Below are 15,856 nucleotides of genomic sequence, written 5' to 3'. Positions count from 1 at the left end.
TGGTTAAGAAATTACGGAAATGCCCTTAAGAGGTAGAATAGTCTGAGGTGACTCTGAATGAGAAAATACTTAGAGGATTCGTACTTAACTCGATTAAGTACGGATTTAATTGTTAAGATCCCGACTTAGTGCAGGAAAATTTATGATATTCCGTTTGTAAAGTCTGAGAAGACACTTGACCTAAAAATATTCGAATAATGAGTAAATACTGGAAGAGTAATTTATCGGGGGTGTTCTGTTGTCATAATTGTTCGAAATGACTGAAATAAATGATAAGATTGAATTTAATAGTAAGATCGGACAGAAGGAAATGATTGAAATACGCTGAATCTGTAAATGACCAATACCCTGTAATGGAAATGAACCAAGAATATCACCAAGCTCAGGAATGATTGGATATCCTCGAGCTCTGAAATAAATGGAATAAAAATGAACACCAAATTTACCAAAATACCCTTGTGTCCTATTCTAAGTAAATGCCTTGGATTAATTAAGGAATCCAAATAAACATAGGTATTGGACTACCTTAAAAAAAGTATGGAACACAACTTAAGTAAGCCGATCAACTTTAATGATATGTCAGTACCTGAACGACATATATTACTTGAATGCTTGTTCGTGTACTCAAGTTTAGCTTGATGATAATTTTGGAAGTATTCAGCTCAGCTCAACCCTAGATCGCATTCAGTATTAAGAATTGGGCGTTTGTTCGACAAATCAACCAAGAAGACCAAATTGAATGGATCTGAAGTACAATATATATCTGAAATACAGGAACGTTTGTATTACTCTGGAAAATATCGAGGTAATTGGAATGGACTTGAATGCTAAATGAACTAAGTAACTTCGATGACTGAGGATTAAGTAAGTGATTAGGATAAGCCTGGAAATTCGGATGAATTTACATGATGTATCGTCCTTATGGAACATGAACTACAAATCAAGCACGTCAGTATTTCATGATATCGTGGAAGCTTGGAAATGAAATAAAGACCATTGGAATATCTATTCAGCGATGATTCTGAAGATGATCTATGGACAAGAATTTGTGGTATTAAGAGTGAATACCCTTCTGATTACGTACAACTTCTGAAAACTGTCCGAATAAGATACGATCCTGATAATTCACATTCTGAATAACTGATGATTCTGTCAGTTAATGAACTCTTCCAATAGTGATTCTAAATTCCAACATTCTATCGACATACTGAAGAACTGTGTTTCTCTGCCTGATACAGTACCTCTAAATAATTCCTGTAAATTCTGGTGTGTTCCCTAATTACATGAATATTTTATCTGATTTCAAATTTGAATTATGTTATGATACCTGACCTGGATTCTGATCTGATATTGACATGGATTCTGATCTGATACATGACCTGAATTCTGATATGATACTTGACTTGATATATGTTTTGATTTTTGATATATCCGTTACGGACGGAACATGTTTTATTGGGGGTATTGTTGGAGGAAGATTACTTGGAGGTTCCTCGGCTGTGTGCTCAGGGCCTTACTTACCGGTTCCTCGGCTGTGTGCTCAGGGCCTTACTGTTAGTGACGGGGTTGTATGGTTCTGGGGAACCTACACATTTTGTTCGTGACGGATGGGGGTATATATATATGTTTTAAAAAGATCTGAAAAGTTACATGGTTTTTTTTTTGGAACACACTAGAAAACCTATTCTGATCTCCTGAACTCAGTCATCCGAAATATTTCTCTGAAACGAAAGCTCATTGTCCGTTACCACCTGAAATATCAGTAGGATCTCTGCTCAACATAAAAATCTGTAAATATCTGAACCAATAAGGAAAATATTTATCTATATCTGCACGTTCATCAGCATCATCTGGTAGTTCTGTATTACTGAGCTTTTCGAAGCTCACTCTATTACTCATATTTTCAGGTTAAAAGAATTGTACCAGAGCATCTATCGACTTCAGTAAGGGAGTTCTTCCGGCGTTGTTGCAGAGTATGGTACATGTGATTAGGGAGCATGTAATTGTATTTTGATTTATATACGAGTCTGGAAATATGTTTTATTTTTAAATAGTGACAAATGATTTTATAAGTTTACATGTTCGGATAAAAAGATTTAAATTTTCCGCTATTTTTACAGTGGGTCGCTCCGGTGGCCCTAATGTGACTTCCCGGATCGGATCGGGCTACCCTTATCGGTCTGTGGGGGTTACATTTAGTGGTATCAGAGCTATGGTTTGAGTCAAAAAATTTCAAGATAGACCGGCCGGTCGAATATCAAAATATGTCTGATCAGTACATGCCCCTAGACTGTAATCGTACCTCTCTGAGCCGGAACTCCAGGGCTGAGTCCCTATCTGTAACGAGTAAACCAAAGTTTCTATCTGTTAAGGCTATACTTGTACAAAAAAGAATAACAGTAACATCTATCTAAACGTTGTAAAGTACCCCTGATCCATGTGAGAGTTAATTATCTGGGAAATTCTGACTCGACTCCGGAAATGAAATTGAGATATGTTGCTGCTCTACGAGCCTATTCACGTATCCAATGCTGAATTGATTTCACAAGAATAAAGTTGTTGTAATTATTTACTTGGACTGAGGGAGAATTCTGAAGAGATTGATTACTCGAGAAAATTTTAAATTCTTTTATTGAAAAATAGGAAAATTTATGATAAGAATGTATGCTCAACTGGTTAAGGATAAGTGGAGGAATCGTACTTTTATAAAAGCTATTGATAGATTTGAAAGAACTGATGGAAGTTTCATTTATGCAATTATGTGACATGAATGAATTTCGAGGACGAAATTTTTTTTAAGGAGGGGAGAATTGTAACACCCCAATTTAGGGGCTAAATTTAATAAAATATAAATTGGTGGATTTAATTTGGTATTTTGAAAGAAATAAGGGATTAAATTGTAAGATTTCAAAGTTGACAGACCGTTTTAAGAAGTGCAGGAAGTTCAGTGGCTAAACTCTTGGTTAGCCATTTTTAATTATGAGATGTTAAACCCCCCAGACTCCCGTATGTTTCTGGAAAATTTTCCAGTTTTCCTCTCCCGTTCTCCCTACTTCCAACTCCGATCTACTCGCCGTCCGACCTCCAAACGACAAGCCGAAACAACCATCGTGTTCGTTGTCAACCGAGGAACAAAACCCCTCAAACCTTTCGTCATGAATCATCGCCGTTCGTCGTGAATTTCAGTCGGAAGTATCGTCGGTAATAACTCGGTTTTAGTTGGTTTTTCATCGATTCACGACGATCGGGTCATCCGTTTACGACACCTCCCGCACCATCGTGTTCCTTGTGCCGTTCCGAGTCCACCGGTGTTCTCCTTTTTCTCCGGCGGCGGCGGCGCGTTGGGAGGTGAACCGGTCAAACTTCCCGATTTGTTGAAATCGAGCTCTCCGCCGTTCAAAATTATGAACCGAGCTTTGTAAGTATCTCGAAATCGCTCAAAATAATTTTTAGAAATTTTTCCGGGATTTTATCACTGTTCACGCGCCCCCACGCGCCGCCACTGCGCGTGGGGAAGGGAAAAGTGACCGGTTTGACCGGTTTTGGAACTGTTTTGACCGGTTTGACCGGTCACAACCCGACCCGACCCATTGACGGACTCGACCCGTTTACCCGACCCGGTTACCCGACCCGACCCGTTGACCCGACCTGTTGACCATTGACTCGTTGACCGTTGACCGAAGTTGACCACTGTTGACCAAAACTTTGACCGGCTTTGATCGGGCATTAAACGACCTTTGACTTCGACCGAGTATACCTATCCTGACATTTTTCGACGTTCCAAATTCGATTCCGCTGTCCGTTTTTCGAAATTCAAACCCGAAGACCTCGAAATTGTCAGTCAAACCCGTTGACTTTGATTTTGACCAAAAATTCCAAATTTCCGAAAAGTCATATTTTATGCTTTCGACGTCCTGAATCCGAATCCGAAGTCCGTTTCGCCAAATTCGAACCCGGTAAGCCGTCTTTCACTGATTTATCACCCGATTCGATCCGTTTATCGTAATTAAGCTCCGTTTCTGATATAATTTATGTTGATATGTATCTGAGGAATTATTGGAAGTTGAATTGAAGATCAAAGGCATTCGAATGGAATTTTTATGGTCGATCGATATTGCACGAAAATCGAGGTAATACTTTACTACCTCTTTATGCTTTATAGAACATGTTGGTATTGGTAAATGCATGAATGAAAATGTTTGGTCTCATATGTGTAATTAATGAAGTTCTACACTCGATCTGAATACGGTAAAAAGGTTCAGTAATTGATTATGGTTCAGATGACTTTTATAAGAAATTAAGGGATTACTAGAATTAAATTACAAGTTATGTGCTTAGTGGTAAAGAAATCAACCTGGATCTGTAACTTGTAATTTATTTCATCAAAGGTTAAATGTTAAAGGCATTTGGATGTGAATTTATAAAAATACTCCGGTAGGGTAAAATTACGAAAATACCCTTGTGTTATAAAAGACAAGATTGGAATATGGAAGTTAGATAAGAGGATTTTACAGACATATTGATCTGATAAAAATATTGATGTTTATAAGAAATGATAGTTATACGTAGACATTATGGATAACCGGTTTTTAACCCCAAGAGGGTTTATGCAAGATACTAGAAGTGTGTTAAGGGAATTATTTCAAGATCAGAGATTGTTCAAGAAAGCAATTAATCATAGGATCTCTAAATTATATTATTTTCGTTAAGAGCTAATATCGAACTTATCTGGTTAAGAAATTACGGAAATGCCCTTAAGAGGTAGAATAGTCTGAGGTGACTCTGAATGAGAAAATACTTAGAGGATTCGTACTTAACTCGATTAAGTACGGATTTAATTGTTAAGATCCCGACTTAGTGCAGGAAAATTTATGATATTCCGTTTGTAAAGTCTGAGAAGACACTTGACCTAAAAATATTCGAATAATGAGTAAATACTGGAAGAGTAATTTATCGGGGGTGTTCTGTTGTCATAATTGTTCGAAATGACTGAAATAAATGATAAGATTGAATTTAATAGTAAGATCGGACAGAAGGAAATGATTGAAATACGCTGAATCTGTAAAATGACCAAAATACCCCTGTAATGGAAATGAACCAAGAATATCACCAAGCTCAGGAATGATTGGATATCCTCGAGCTCTGAAATAAATGGAATAAAAATGAACACCAAATTTACCAAAATACCCTTGTGTCCTATTCTAAGTAAATGCCTTGGATTAATTAAGGAATCCAAATAAACATAGGTATTGGACTACCTTAAAAAAAGTATGGAACACAACTTAAGTAAGCCGATCAACTTTAATGATATGTCAGTACCTGAACGACATATATATTACTTGAATGCTTGTTCGTGTACTCAAGTTTAGCTTGATGATAATTTTGGAAGTATTCAGCTCAGCTCAACCCTAGATCGCATTCAGTATTAAGAATTGGGCGTTTGTTCGACAAATCAACCAAGAAGACCAAATTGAATGGATCTGAAGTACAATATATATCTGAAATACAGGAACGTTTGTATTACTCTGGAAAATATCGAGGTAATTGGAATGGACTTGAATGCTAAATGAACTAAGTAACTTCGATGACTGAGGATTAAGTAAGTGATTAGGATAAGCCTGGAAATTCGGATGAATTTACATGATGTATCGTCCTTATGGAACATGAACTACAAATCAAGCACGTCAGTATTTCATGATATCGTGGAAGCTTGGAAATGAAATAAAGACCATTGGAATATCTATTCAGCGATGATTCTGAAGATGATCTATGGACAAGAATTTGTGGTATTAAAGAGTGAATACCCTTCTGATTACGTACAACTTCTGAAAACTGTCCGAATAAGATACGATCCTGATAATTCACATTCTGAATAACTGATGATTCTGTCAGTTAATGAACTCTTCCAATAGTGATTCTAAATTCCAACATTCTATCGACATACTGAAGAACTGTGTTTCTCTGCCTGATACAGTACCTCTAAATAATTCCTGTAAATTCTGGTGTGTTCCCTAATTACATGAATATTTTATCTGATTTCAAATTTGAATTATGTTATGATACCTGACCTGGATTCTGATCTGATATTGACATGGATTCTGATCTGATACATGACCTGAATTCTGATATGATACTTGACTTGATATATGTTTTGATTTTTGATATATCCGTTACGGACGGAACATGTTTTATTGGGGGTATTGTTGGAGGAAGATTACTTGGAGGTTCCTCGGCTGTGTGCTCAGGGCCTTACTTACCGGTTCCTCGGCTGTGTGCTCAGGGCCTTACTGTTAGTGACGGGGTTGTATGGTTCTGGGGAACCTACACATTTTGTTCGTGACGGATGGGGGTATATATATATGTTTTAAAAAGATCTGAAAAGTTACATGGTTTTTTTTGGGAACACACTAGAAAACCTATTCTGATCTCCTGAACTCAGTCATCCGAAATATTTCTCTGAAACGAAAGCTCATTGTCCGTTACCACCTGAAATATCAGTAGGATCTCTGCTCAACATAAAAATCTGTAAATATCTGAACCAATAAGGAAAATATTTATCTATATCTGCACGTTCATCAGCATCATCTGGTAGTTCTGTATTACTGAGCTTTTCGAAGCTCACTCTATTACTCATATTTTCAGGTTAAAAGAATTGTACCAGAGCATCTATCGACTTCAGTAAGGGAGTTCTTCCGGCGTTGTTGCAGAGTATGGTACATGTGATTAGGGAGCATGTAATTGTATTTTGATTTATATACGAGTCTGGAAATATGTTTTATTTTTAAATAGTGACAAATGATTTTATAAGTTTACATGTTCGGATAAAAAGATTTAAATTTTCCGCTATTTTTACAGTGGGTCGCTCCGGTGGCCCTAATGTGACTTCCCGGATCGGATCGGGCTACCCTTATCGGTCTGTGGGGGTTACAGATTCTGTGTATTGTTTTGTTCAACAAGAAAGTAATGAAAATGTTCTCGTAAACAGCAATTTGATTCCTGGCAGTTGGAAAGGAGGATTCCAACTGCAGCATGTTATAGATCAGTTGGTATGTCGCCCTCCCCCCTTCTTTTTTCTTCTTATTTCACCTTTTAAATTCAATTATTTTTTATATTGGATCTAGTGGTACGAATTATTAAATCTTTTACATAATGAAAACAATTAAAATAAAAAATCATTTCGTAAGTTATATTTGTAATATCTATTCTAAAATACTCTAAGCTTTACCTATACTTAACATTCACCTTGCTTTCTCTTTACTCTTGAATCTTGATGTTTTGCTCCACCTTTTGTAGCTTAATCTCGACCCCAAGCATACACCATGTGATCTCATTTGATTTACCTGTCTTTAATGAACTCCTGTATCAAACCAACACAAACCATTAATCCTTATGAAAATAACTTGAAGAGACATCCACAAGTAACATAGATAATTTATATCGAAACCAATAAAAAAAATGATACTGAAAAAGGTTTTGTCATTAGATTAATAATTTGTTCATATGCAGGAACCTCGTTACCATTATCATATGTCCACAAACTCTTGATACTATGATTTAAAACTTATATAACTTTATATAATTAAATCCCTTGGAGCTAATACAGTACAACTGATCAAGTTTTCCATCACATACAAATGAAAAAACACATACAAACTCGAACATTTTAATCCACATCTACTTTCTCTGCAACCAAACACTCTCCATGGGTTTATAACTCAATCTAAGGGCGAATTCCAACAGCTTTGCCACAGGTAAGACATTAGAAGGAATATCGTATTCGTGGTAAGACTTCGCACAGGGTCAAAGACTCTTAAGTAAAATTGTTGTCCAGATACTGTCTTCCCATTGTGCAGACCTCAGGTTCCACATCCCTTGGTTGTCCATGGAGATCAATATGGCTGTCCAAGAATTTGGATAAACCTGGGAAGGAATAAAGGCATCAGTAGCAGAAAATACAGTATCTAACACAGGCATGTGGCTTACCTGAGTAGTGTGTCTCGTAAGAGCATCGACTAGATTGTAAGTTTTTCGTTATGTGGAGTCCATTGTCCATAGCCAAACTGTATGTATTATAATAGAAACGACAAGAACCGAATCAGAAACATAAAGATGCAGAAAAAAGACAGCAAGCAAACAGGCCAGTACGACTCCCAACGACCCAAAAATCATAACATCAAGATGCCAAGATTGCAGGCTGTTTCGTTGTTCTGAAAGACAACTTCAAGAAAATCGTGGATAGAACTGGCATAACAGAGGTAGCTACGGTTGCAGTAGCACTGGGGAAGGCCTTGGATGGAATCAATGGTGAAAACTCCAGGAATGTTAAAATGATCAGCAAGCTTCGGAGGGGTATCCGGATTAATGTAAGAGACACCGTTCACAGTGTAACGCAGCTTCCGTTTATTAGGGATGCCGAATTGGACAACACAATGGTCTTAGTTGGTGTTATCTTCCATAATGGAATGAACCCTGGGGATTAGGCCTGGCTGCATTTGATGTTAAATTCCACCTTTCAAGAAAAAAAGGAAAATGTTTCAAATAAGCTTATCTTGAGCTAAACTGAATTCAAGAACAAGTAGTGCTTCAAAACTAGTACCTATATGTTCTTGCTTGCTGCATTGACCAATGAAATTGGAATGAGGAGCTGCTGGCAGGGGTCCAGAAACCGGTGTTTGCGAGTTCGCATACTGCAATACCGCAGTTGCAGTAAGAACGGTCCTAGTAAATCTTGTTGATGCGATATGTAGTATTCTTTGGTGGCTGATTCAAGGTTACTAACACAGCTAAAGATTGTCCAACATGAACATCAAGAGAATCATATAAGTTCTGAACACATGAGATCCTTCAACCTCAACTAGCTTCATTGTGTGACCCTGAATCCTGAAGTTCAAGAGGTGGATAATCCAACATTTGAGATCCTAACCATGTAAGTTTTCTGAAATCACAAATAAACTTATAGGTAAACAAAACATCTTAAAATTTACAAATATATCAAATAATGACCTTGTTCGCCACTAAATGTAGTTCGAGTCTGGCCATTTATAAGGACTCCATCAGGAAATGGAAGAGGCTTTCCTGAGTCCAAAGATTGCTGCAATATCTGCAAAATAGGAAATATATTTGAGACAATTAATCAAACCTAGACAACAAGTCTTAATCCTGTTTATAAAAAAACATCAGGAGGTGAAGACGAAGATACTTGGCAAGCGAAAGGAAAATATGAACCTTTGGTAGCAAAAATGAAGAAGAGGACACTAACCTTATGGCGTTTTGTACCAGTCACCAATAAGTAAAGTGAAATCTCCATCGGGTTTGCATAAGGTATTGGGATCACACTTCTATGGTATATATTGAGAGCTCCAAATCCCCAGCAGCTTTATGCAACAGAGTTGAGGGAAAATATTGTAAGAACCAATTTGATCCTTGGCCTGGAACTTGTAGGTGTAGTTGAGTTTGGAGGGATAGGGCAATTGGTTCCCAACACCCATCTTGCCATGAGTTCTCCTTTGCTTGATGCCATTCCTGTTAATCATTATCATTTGAGTGTCCGATACTCACACTCCAATCCGAGTATGAGAAAATCAGTAGACTCACCATGTCAACAAGAAAGGCTGGTCCAGCTTGTTAATGAGGTTCAAATGTTGTTATTAGTCACAGCTTCAAGTTTTGGTCCTGGAAACTGATCATTGATAAGGATAACCTTCCAAAAAACAACAAAAATACTACTTTTTCAGTAAACCCAGATCAAATCTCCCCACCAAAGCACATTACTTTCAACAAAAAGTGAATTCATATTATACCAAACTGCTGGGAATTCCAAGAACAGAACGAGTGCCATAAGTAACAGTCCAAGTGTAATAAAAATAAGGGTCATTGAATTGAACCAAGAATTGTTCAATAGTAAACTACAAAACAATACGCGTAATTGGGCTATCAGAATATCACCATTTCAGCATCTTGAAGATAAACTTACCCAATTTCAGAATCCTTGGAAAGTTGACGATTCCTGAAGTCACAATCTAAAGATTAGAATTTTCTTATAAGAACCAAAGCAGAAAGCTGCAAGACATACTGGTCCAGTGCTTTATTAGAAAAGTAAGGGAAAATCTTTTTTCTAACGTATATATAACCTCTTTTTGAATTATAAAATCTAGAATTAATCCCGTTACAGGGCTTTATTATTCATTTTTTTAATTTATTGTAACACCCACAAAAAGTGTGCATCACTTATGGCGAAGGTATGTCTTTCAAAAAAAAACGAGCCTTCAGCATAATTGTGAGAAAAGAAGAAACACGTCTATAAAACGTGTATCTCTTGATTTTATCACTTTTAATTTTCAATTTAGATTATCGATTTATGATTTTAGGGTTACGAGATATTAAGAAAGGGATATTTTATCATAAAATTCGGGGTTTTATTATATCTATATTGTTTATATTATGTGATTTTCCCCTCTAATATTTATATCAATATGAATTATTTAAAGAACATGGAGATTCTCTTTATAATGAAAGATCCGATATAATTGTATGTTAATTATTCTCTTTTAATTTTGATTTGAGGGAACTCATATTCATATACCTTGAAGGCATAAAGATAGAATACATCATCCGTGTATATCATGTAACCGATGTTGATATATGAAGTGCAACTATAATCGGGAGACAGAATATTTGAAAGAAGCGACAATCACTATACTTGTATTCCAGATTATCTCAAACGAGTGATGAAATACTTTATGTAATTCGCGTCATCTATGTAACATGAAAATTTTAATTAGTACCTGAAAAAAATTAAATTAACATCGAGTTTGAGGTGCTATTAATTTTGCTAAGTCAATCTTAAATTAAGGTCAATAATGTACTTGTTTCCATCTAAACAATGGCTTATTTGCTAGGTGTATAATAGTTTACTCATACGTTAATATGTTAATATGTTTTTTTACGTTGACAATTATTGATAAATGACCAATCTACTTTAAAGATAAATTGATAGTCTCTGTCAAATTAATTTATATGACCATAACTATATCATCCATCGTATGTCTGAGTTCACATTTCCTTCTTTGATGTTGGCTATGTAGTCTTGGTAGTGAGATTTTCTATTTTAACTCTTTAAGCGTCTTCTCGAATCATTCTAGTAGTTATTCACGCATTACATGAATGTCCCGGTAGAATTGACGACATTCTCGAATCATGCGATCATTGTAAGATGAATTTCCAGTTTGACAATTGTACAAGGGATGTATTTTTTCATAATGTAATAAGCATGATAGCTCGTTATAATATTTGTCATGCTCCTCGTACAATCGTCTTTTAATTTTTATTTTAAGTAAATTATGTGTGATAATTCTAAATTTTGGATTGAATGTATTCTTGCCTTGTTATGTGGGTGATAAAGCAACTGGTAGTTGCAATTAAGTGATGCTCGGCGCATTTCACGTCTTCGTTATGATAATAATTACTTGGCCTTTAAACTTTTTCTTTTTTCCTAACACGATTCATTGCTTCCTGCAATTTCGCCATTGATTATATCTTTCTTTTTTCTCTTTTTGACTTTTTTCTCTCTTGAAATTAAAACGAAAGATTGATTGAAAAGAAGGTATCTCAACTATGCAATCTATTTTGAATTAGATTCGGCAAAAGGAGCCATGTAAATTGGCAGGGGATCTGTTAACCATAAAGCTCAGCAAGTTTTGGGTTGAAGATCTGCAGCTTTAGAATCAACTTTAGGATTGAAGATTTCACGAAAAAGTCTAAATGAAAATTAAAAAAAGAAAAAAGAAATACACGTATCTTCTTTCTTTAGTGATAAGAAGAATATTGTTCTCTTTAGATATATTGGGTTCTAATAACTGAGTCTGTATAATACGTGCCTTCATAACATAAAACCGTAATATTTTTATAACCACGAAAAGCGCAACTGTAATTACCGCGGTTACGAGTTTGGCATGTTCATAACCGGGTTACGAAGCCAATGAACTATGAAGCCCAGATTTGAGTCAGAATTTGAGTTGGTGCGCGGTTTTTGCTGTTGAATTTACCGCTGCCAGTTTACTGCCATGCAACGTTAATAGAAGCCCTATTTCTTCTGCTCATGGTGAGGCCAGCTTCTGGTTCGCTCAAGCTAATATCTAATGGTAATCAACGTGTCCGCTGCCTTTGTGAGTTTTGTGGCCATTGTGCGTGACCTAGGGCATCTTTTGTGGCTTCAAATCGTGCTTGATAGTCGCCACACCACCAAAGTGATTCTTTTTAATTATTTTTTAATATTAGCGTAATATTATCTTATGATAACACGTCAATATCATTGTAATTTTTTAAATAATTGGTGACTAAACATATGTTAGATATAATCTTAAAGAAATAATAGTTAAATTGTTAAAATAGAAACTAATTAAATTATTTTTTATTTCAATAAGATAATGAAAATGTTACCATTTGATTGGATGAAAAACAATAGTTTATACAAGATTAAAGAAAAAATAAATTTAAGTTTTGTATATTTCAAATTAAATTTAATATATTTTTACATTTATAATTAATGATTATTGATATAATCTAAAATTGATACTTTTTAATTTAATTAATAATTCACTTTTTATTAAAAAATAAAGTATATGATCATTATATTTTAATTAATTTTTTATTGAATTGTATAATAAATTAAATTTAATACTCCATATTTTATTTATAATTTGATGATTATAAATATAATCTAAAAATTGATATTTTCAATTTAATTAATAATTTTAATTTTACAAAAAAAATAAGTATACAGTTATTTATGTTTTAATTATATTATGGATTGCATAGTTTAAATGTAATTAGAAGTGATTGTAATCGCTGTAAAATTTATTAAATTAAATATTAAATAAAAATAACCTTAATTCAATTTGTGATACTGTAACTATCTGATTAAATAATTAAATTTATTGAATTAAATTAAAATCTTGACTAATCGATAGACTATATAATTATTAAAGATCAAATGTATATTATACTAATTTTATTAACTATTATATCAGTTCTTCCATTAAGTATTAACACCAAGTAATTGAATGTATTTAAATAATTATATAACATTGAAAAAATTTGAAGATTGATAGTCAAAGTAATAAAGAAATTGTGTCGTGGCTTTGAATCTTCTAGTTTTCATTTTCAACGTGCAATAAATTAGGTTGGGATAATCAAGCAGCTCATAATTTAGCTAGATTTACTTTGTTCGGAGGTTCGTATGTTTCTAGTTGATGGTCTATTTTTTTATTCATATTAATGATCATGATATGTTCTTTTTCATGTTGCTTATTAGGAAGGTGTTGCTGAAGGATGGGTCGATTTGGGTGGCTTGGGTTCACTCCTACATTATTAAGGACAATCTTTTTAGAGTATCACATACCCTCAGCAGTATAGCTGGACCAGGCGCACTTGTTACACCTCCGAAATAAAACAGCAACTGTGCAGGGTTTCTTGACTTTGCCTCGGTTTCCATGATTTGGAAGGAGATTCGTAGTAAGAAGAAGGTTCCTTGGGAACGTCTTGTATGGCACTCGGGGCATATCCCAAAAAATTCTTTGATCTCTTGGATGGTTGTTTGGATCGTTGCCTACTAGGAGTAGGCTCTCCTTTGGCCTTGCTGTTGATGGGGAGTGTGGTTTATTTTTGAGGGATAGTGAGACTAGAGACCATTTGTTTTTCGATTGAGAGGTTTCTCGTTCTGTTTGGCATGAAATATTGTCTTTGTCTGGTTAACATACCGGTTATGGACTGGAATAGTGAATTGGCTTGGGCATATAGTTTTAAGGGCAAGTCGATCCGTTCTTGGGTGTTGAAGTTGGCGTGGAATAGTTATATTAATGTGGTTGGAAAGCAAGGAATCACATGCTGTTTGCTGGAAATCTGACTTTTGTCTCTGGGATGGTTGATCGGGTCAAGGAAATGCTAAGATTGAGATTGTGGGGTAAGCAGGTTGACAGGGAGTCCTGTTAATAGGGATTTTTGTATAGCTTGACGATTGGATTAGATTTATAGTGGTTTGTTTACAGGTTTTTGCTGTTGTAGTTGTGTTGCAGGGTTTCCTGTTGGAATAATAGATCGTTCATCTCAGAAAAATAAATTCTTTGATATAACACTTACCAAGTATTACAAAATTACCAGTATTCACTTTATTTTTTGAGTTGTATCATATGTTCTAAAGTATAATTCTCATTTTAAATTTATTTTTAAAATTTTAAATATTTTAATCTCATCCCTAAATTATGACTTTATTTCTAAATTAATCTTTAATTTTTTTTTAATATTTCACTTTTTATCTCAAGTTATACCTATATACTGATCGCATTCTTCATTAATAAAATCGTGATCCAACTTGTATCTGTATATCATATTTTATTCTGTTTTTAGAAATAGGAAAACGGTGCTGCAGTTTGTTGTCATCAGAAAAAATTTAAATAGACGACAACCGAATAGAACTGATTAGAATAAGAATTTAGGTAATCCAAAGCTTTCACCGACTGTTGCCCTTCCACGTTGTTCTTGATATTTCTGCACGTGTAACCAAACAAGTGCTGCTTCCTTCTTCACTTTCTTATCACGAGTAGCCATTTTTCATCACTTTAAGAGCAAAGAAAAGGTCCTAGAGAACAAAGTTTCCAGCTTTCTTAGTTTCAGAATCACAACCATGTCTACCGTCACACCACGATCTTCATCGCCTGCATTAGGTAATCTCAACTATACCTGCAAGATGGATCAACCCAAGCTTTTCTTATTCATATATTAATTATATCTTTATTTTTTGTTTCAGATACTTTCAGAGATATAATCCTATGGAGGAGAAAGAAGGTGAGCGCAACACTTCTTCTCGTTTCAACAGCGACATGGGTATTCGAAGTTTATCAGTTCAACTTCATCACTGTCGTTTCATGGCTGACCATCTTCATCCTCGCTTCGGTTTTCCTTTGGGGAAACATTCTGAGCTTCTCGGCAAGTAAGTAGTTCAAATTTCCCCTTCAAACTACATCGAAAAGGAAACATTGAATTGAATCGTTGTTCGTTTGGTTTTTAGAGAACCACCAAAGTGTCCAATTTGGAGTTATCGGAACAGACAACCGTGGAGATTACAAACATCTCGAACGGTTATGGAAGATGTTTTGAGATGGATGTTTCGTGTGACTGTTGAAGAGAACTGGTTTGTTTTTGCAAGAACACTGGCTGGGCTTCTGTTGCTTTCATATGTTGGAACCTTCTTTGATTTCCTCACACTCGTTTACATTGGTAAGAACAAAAAGATACTTGTGTTTTGATCTGTGTTTTCCTCTGTTGTTATTACGTTCATGTTATTTTATTGTGGGGGGTTTTTTATAGGTATAACGGTGTTGATGACGGTGCCTCTGATATATATGAAGTATGGGGACCACATAAAGAGACATGGAGAAAGGGTGAAGGGTCGAATGAGAAGATTTTGAGATGTTTGATGAGAAAGTGTCGAAAGATACCGAGTAAATTAGTGAAACAGGAGCAGGAGAAGAAGGTTGAGCACGAGAAGAAAGTTGAGTAGTGGCTTATATGTAATGTTATTTGTTTTCATTATGTTTTTCGTTAGCTGAACTTTCATGAGAAGCTCAAATTAATTAATTTAAGATTAAATAAAATTTCAAGAGGATAATGTTTATACCATATATGGCCCACTTCTTTGTTCGCTTTCCCGCCTTGTGCAAATAAGCTCGGGCTAAGTCATGTTGCTCGTGCCACTTCTTAGCAACGTTGTGTGCTGATGGATTGGGCCCCTCATACTTGGTAACAACCGTATTGGGTGTTAACGGTTGTTGCCCGATTACGATCTTAAACGAACTTTAGT

At 35.2% G+C, this 15,856-nt stretch overlaps 1 protein-coding gene and 2 long non-coding RNA genes across 3 annotated transcripts; 1 reads left to right on the top strand and 2 right to left on the bottom strand.

The window, feature by feature from the left end:
* Window positions 1–7,541: 7,541 nt before the first annotated feature.
* Window positions 7,542–8,060, bottom strand: LOC120125260. The gene is made up of 2 exons (XR_005516354.1): window positions 7,984–8,060; window positions 7,542–7,920 (listed from the first exon to the last, which is right to left on the bottom strand). It is a non-coding gene; the product is annotated as an uncharacterized LOC120125260 (long non-coding RNA).
* Window positions 8,061–9,002: 942 nt separating this feature from the next.
* Window positions 9,003–9,349, bottom strand: LOC120125237. The gene is made up of 2 exons (XR_005516351.1): window positions 9,260–9,349; window positions 9,003–9,100 (listed from the first exon to the last, which is right to left on the bottom strand). It is a non-coding gene; the product is annotated as an uncharacterized LOC120125237 (long non-coding RNA).
* A 5,097-nt stretch (window positions 9,350–14,446) lies between these two features.
* On the top strand, window positions 14,447–15,572 carry LOC120125272 (reticulon-like protein B13). Its single transcript, XM_039143748.1, has 4 exons — window positions 14,447–14,720; window positions 14,804–14,986; window positions 15,065–15,273; window positions 15,364–15,572. The coding sequence occupies exons 2-4, from the start codon at window positions 14,826–14,828 to the stop codon at window positions 15,462–15,464; spliced, it is 471 nt and encodes a 156-aa protein (XP_038999679.1). The 5' UTR covers window positions 14,447–14,720; window positions 14,804–14,825; the 3' UTR covers window positions 15,465–15,572.
* Window positions 15,573–15,856: the final 284 nt, after the last annotated feature.

Source organism: Hibiscus syriacus, unplaced genomic scaffold (assembly GCF_006381635.1).
Source record: "Hibiscus syriacus cultivar Baekdansim isolate YM2019G1 unplaced genomic scaffold, ASM638163v2 tig00110430_pilon, whole genome shotgun sequence".
Lineage (NCBI taxonomy): Eukaryota > Viridiplantae > Streptophyta > Magnoliopsida > Malvales > Malvaceae > Hibiscus > Hibiscus syriacus.
This window is presented reverse-complemented; position numbering and strand designations above follow the sequence as displayed.

Excerpts from the sequence above, each read along its gene's own strand:
- LOC120125272 (XM_039143748.1), top strand. The coding sequence starts at position 14,826 with ATGGAGGAGAAAGAAGGTGAGCGCAACACTTCTTCTCGTTTCAACAGC. Across the intron at positions 14,987-15,064 it reads CATTCTGAGCTTCTCGGCAA|AGAACCACCAAAGTGTCCAA; the intron begins GTAAGTAGTTCA and ends TTTGGTTTTTAG. Across the intron at positions 15,274-15,363 it reads CCTCACACTCGTTTACATTG|GTATAACGGTGTTGATGACG; the intron begins GTAAGAACAAAA and ends GGTTTTTTATAG.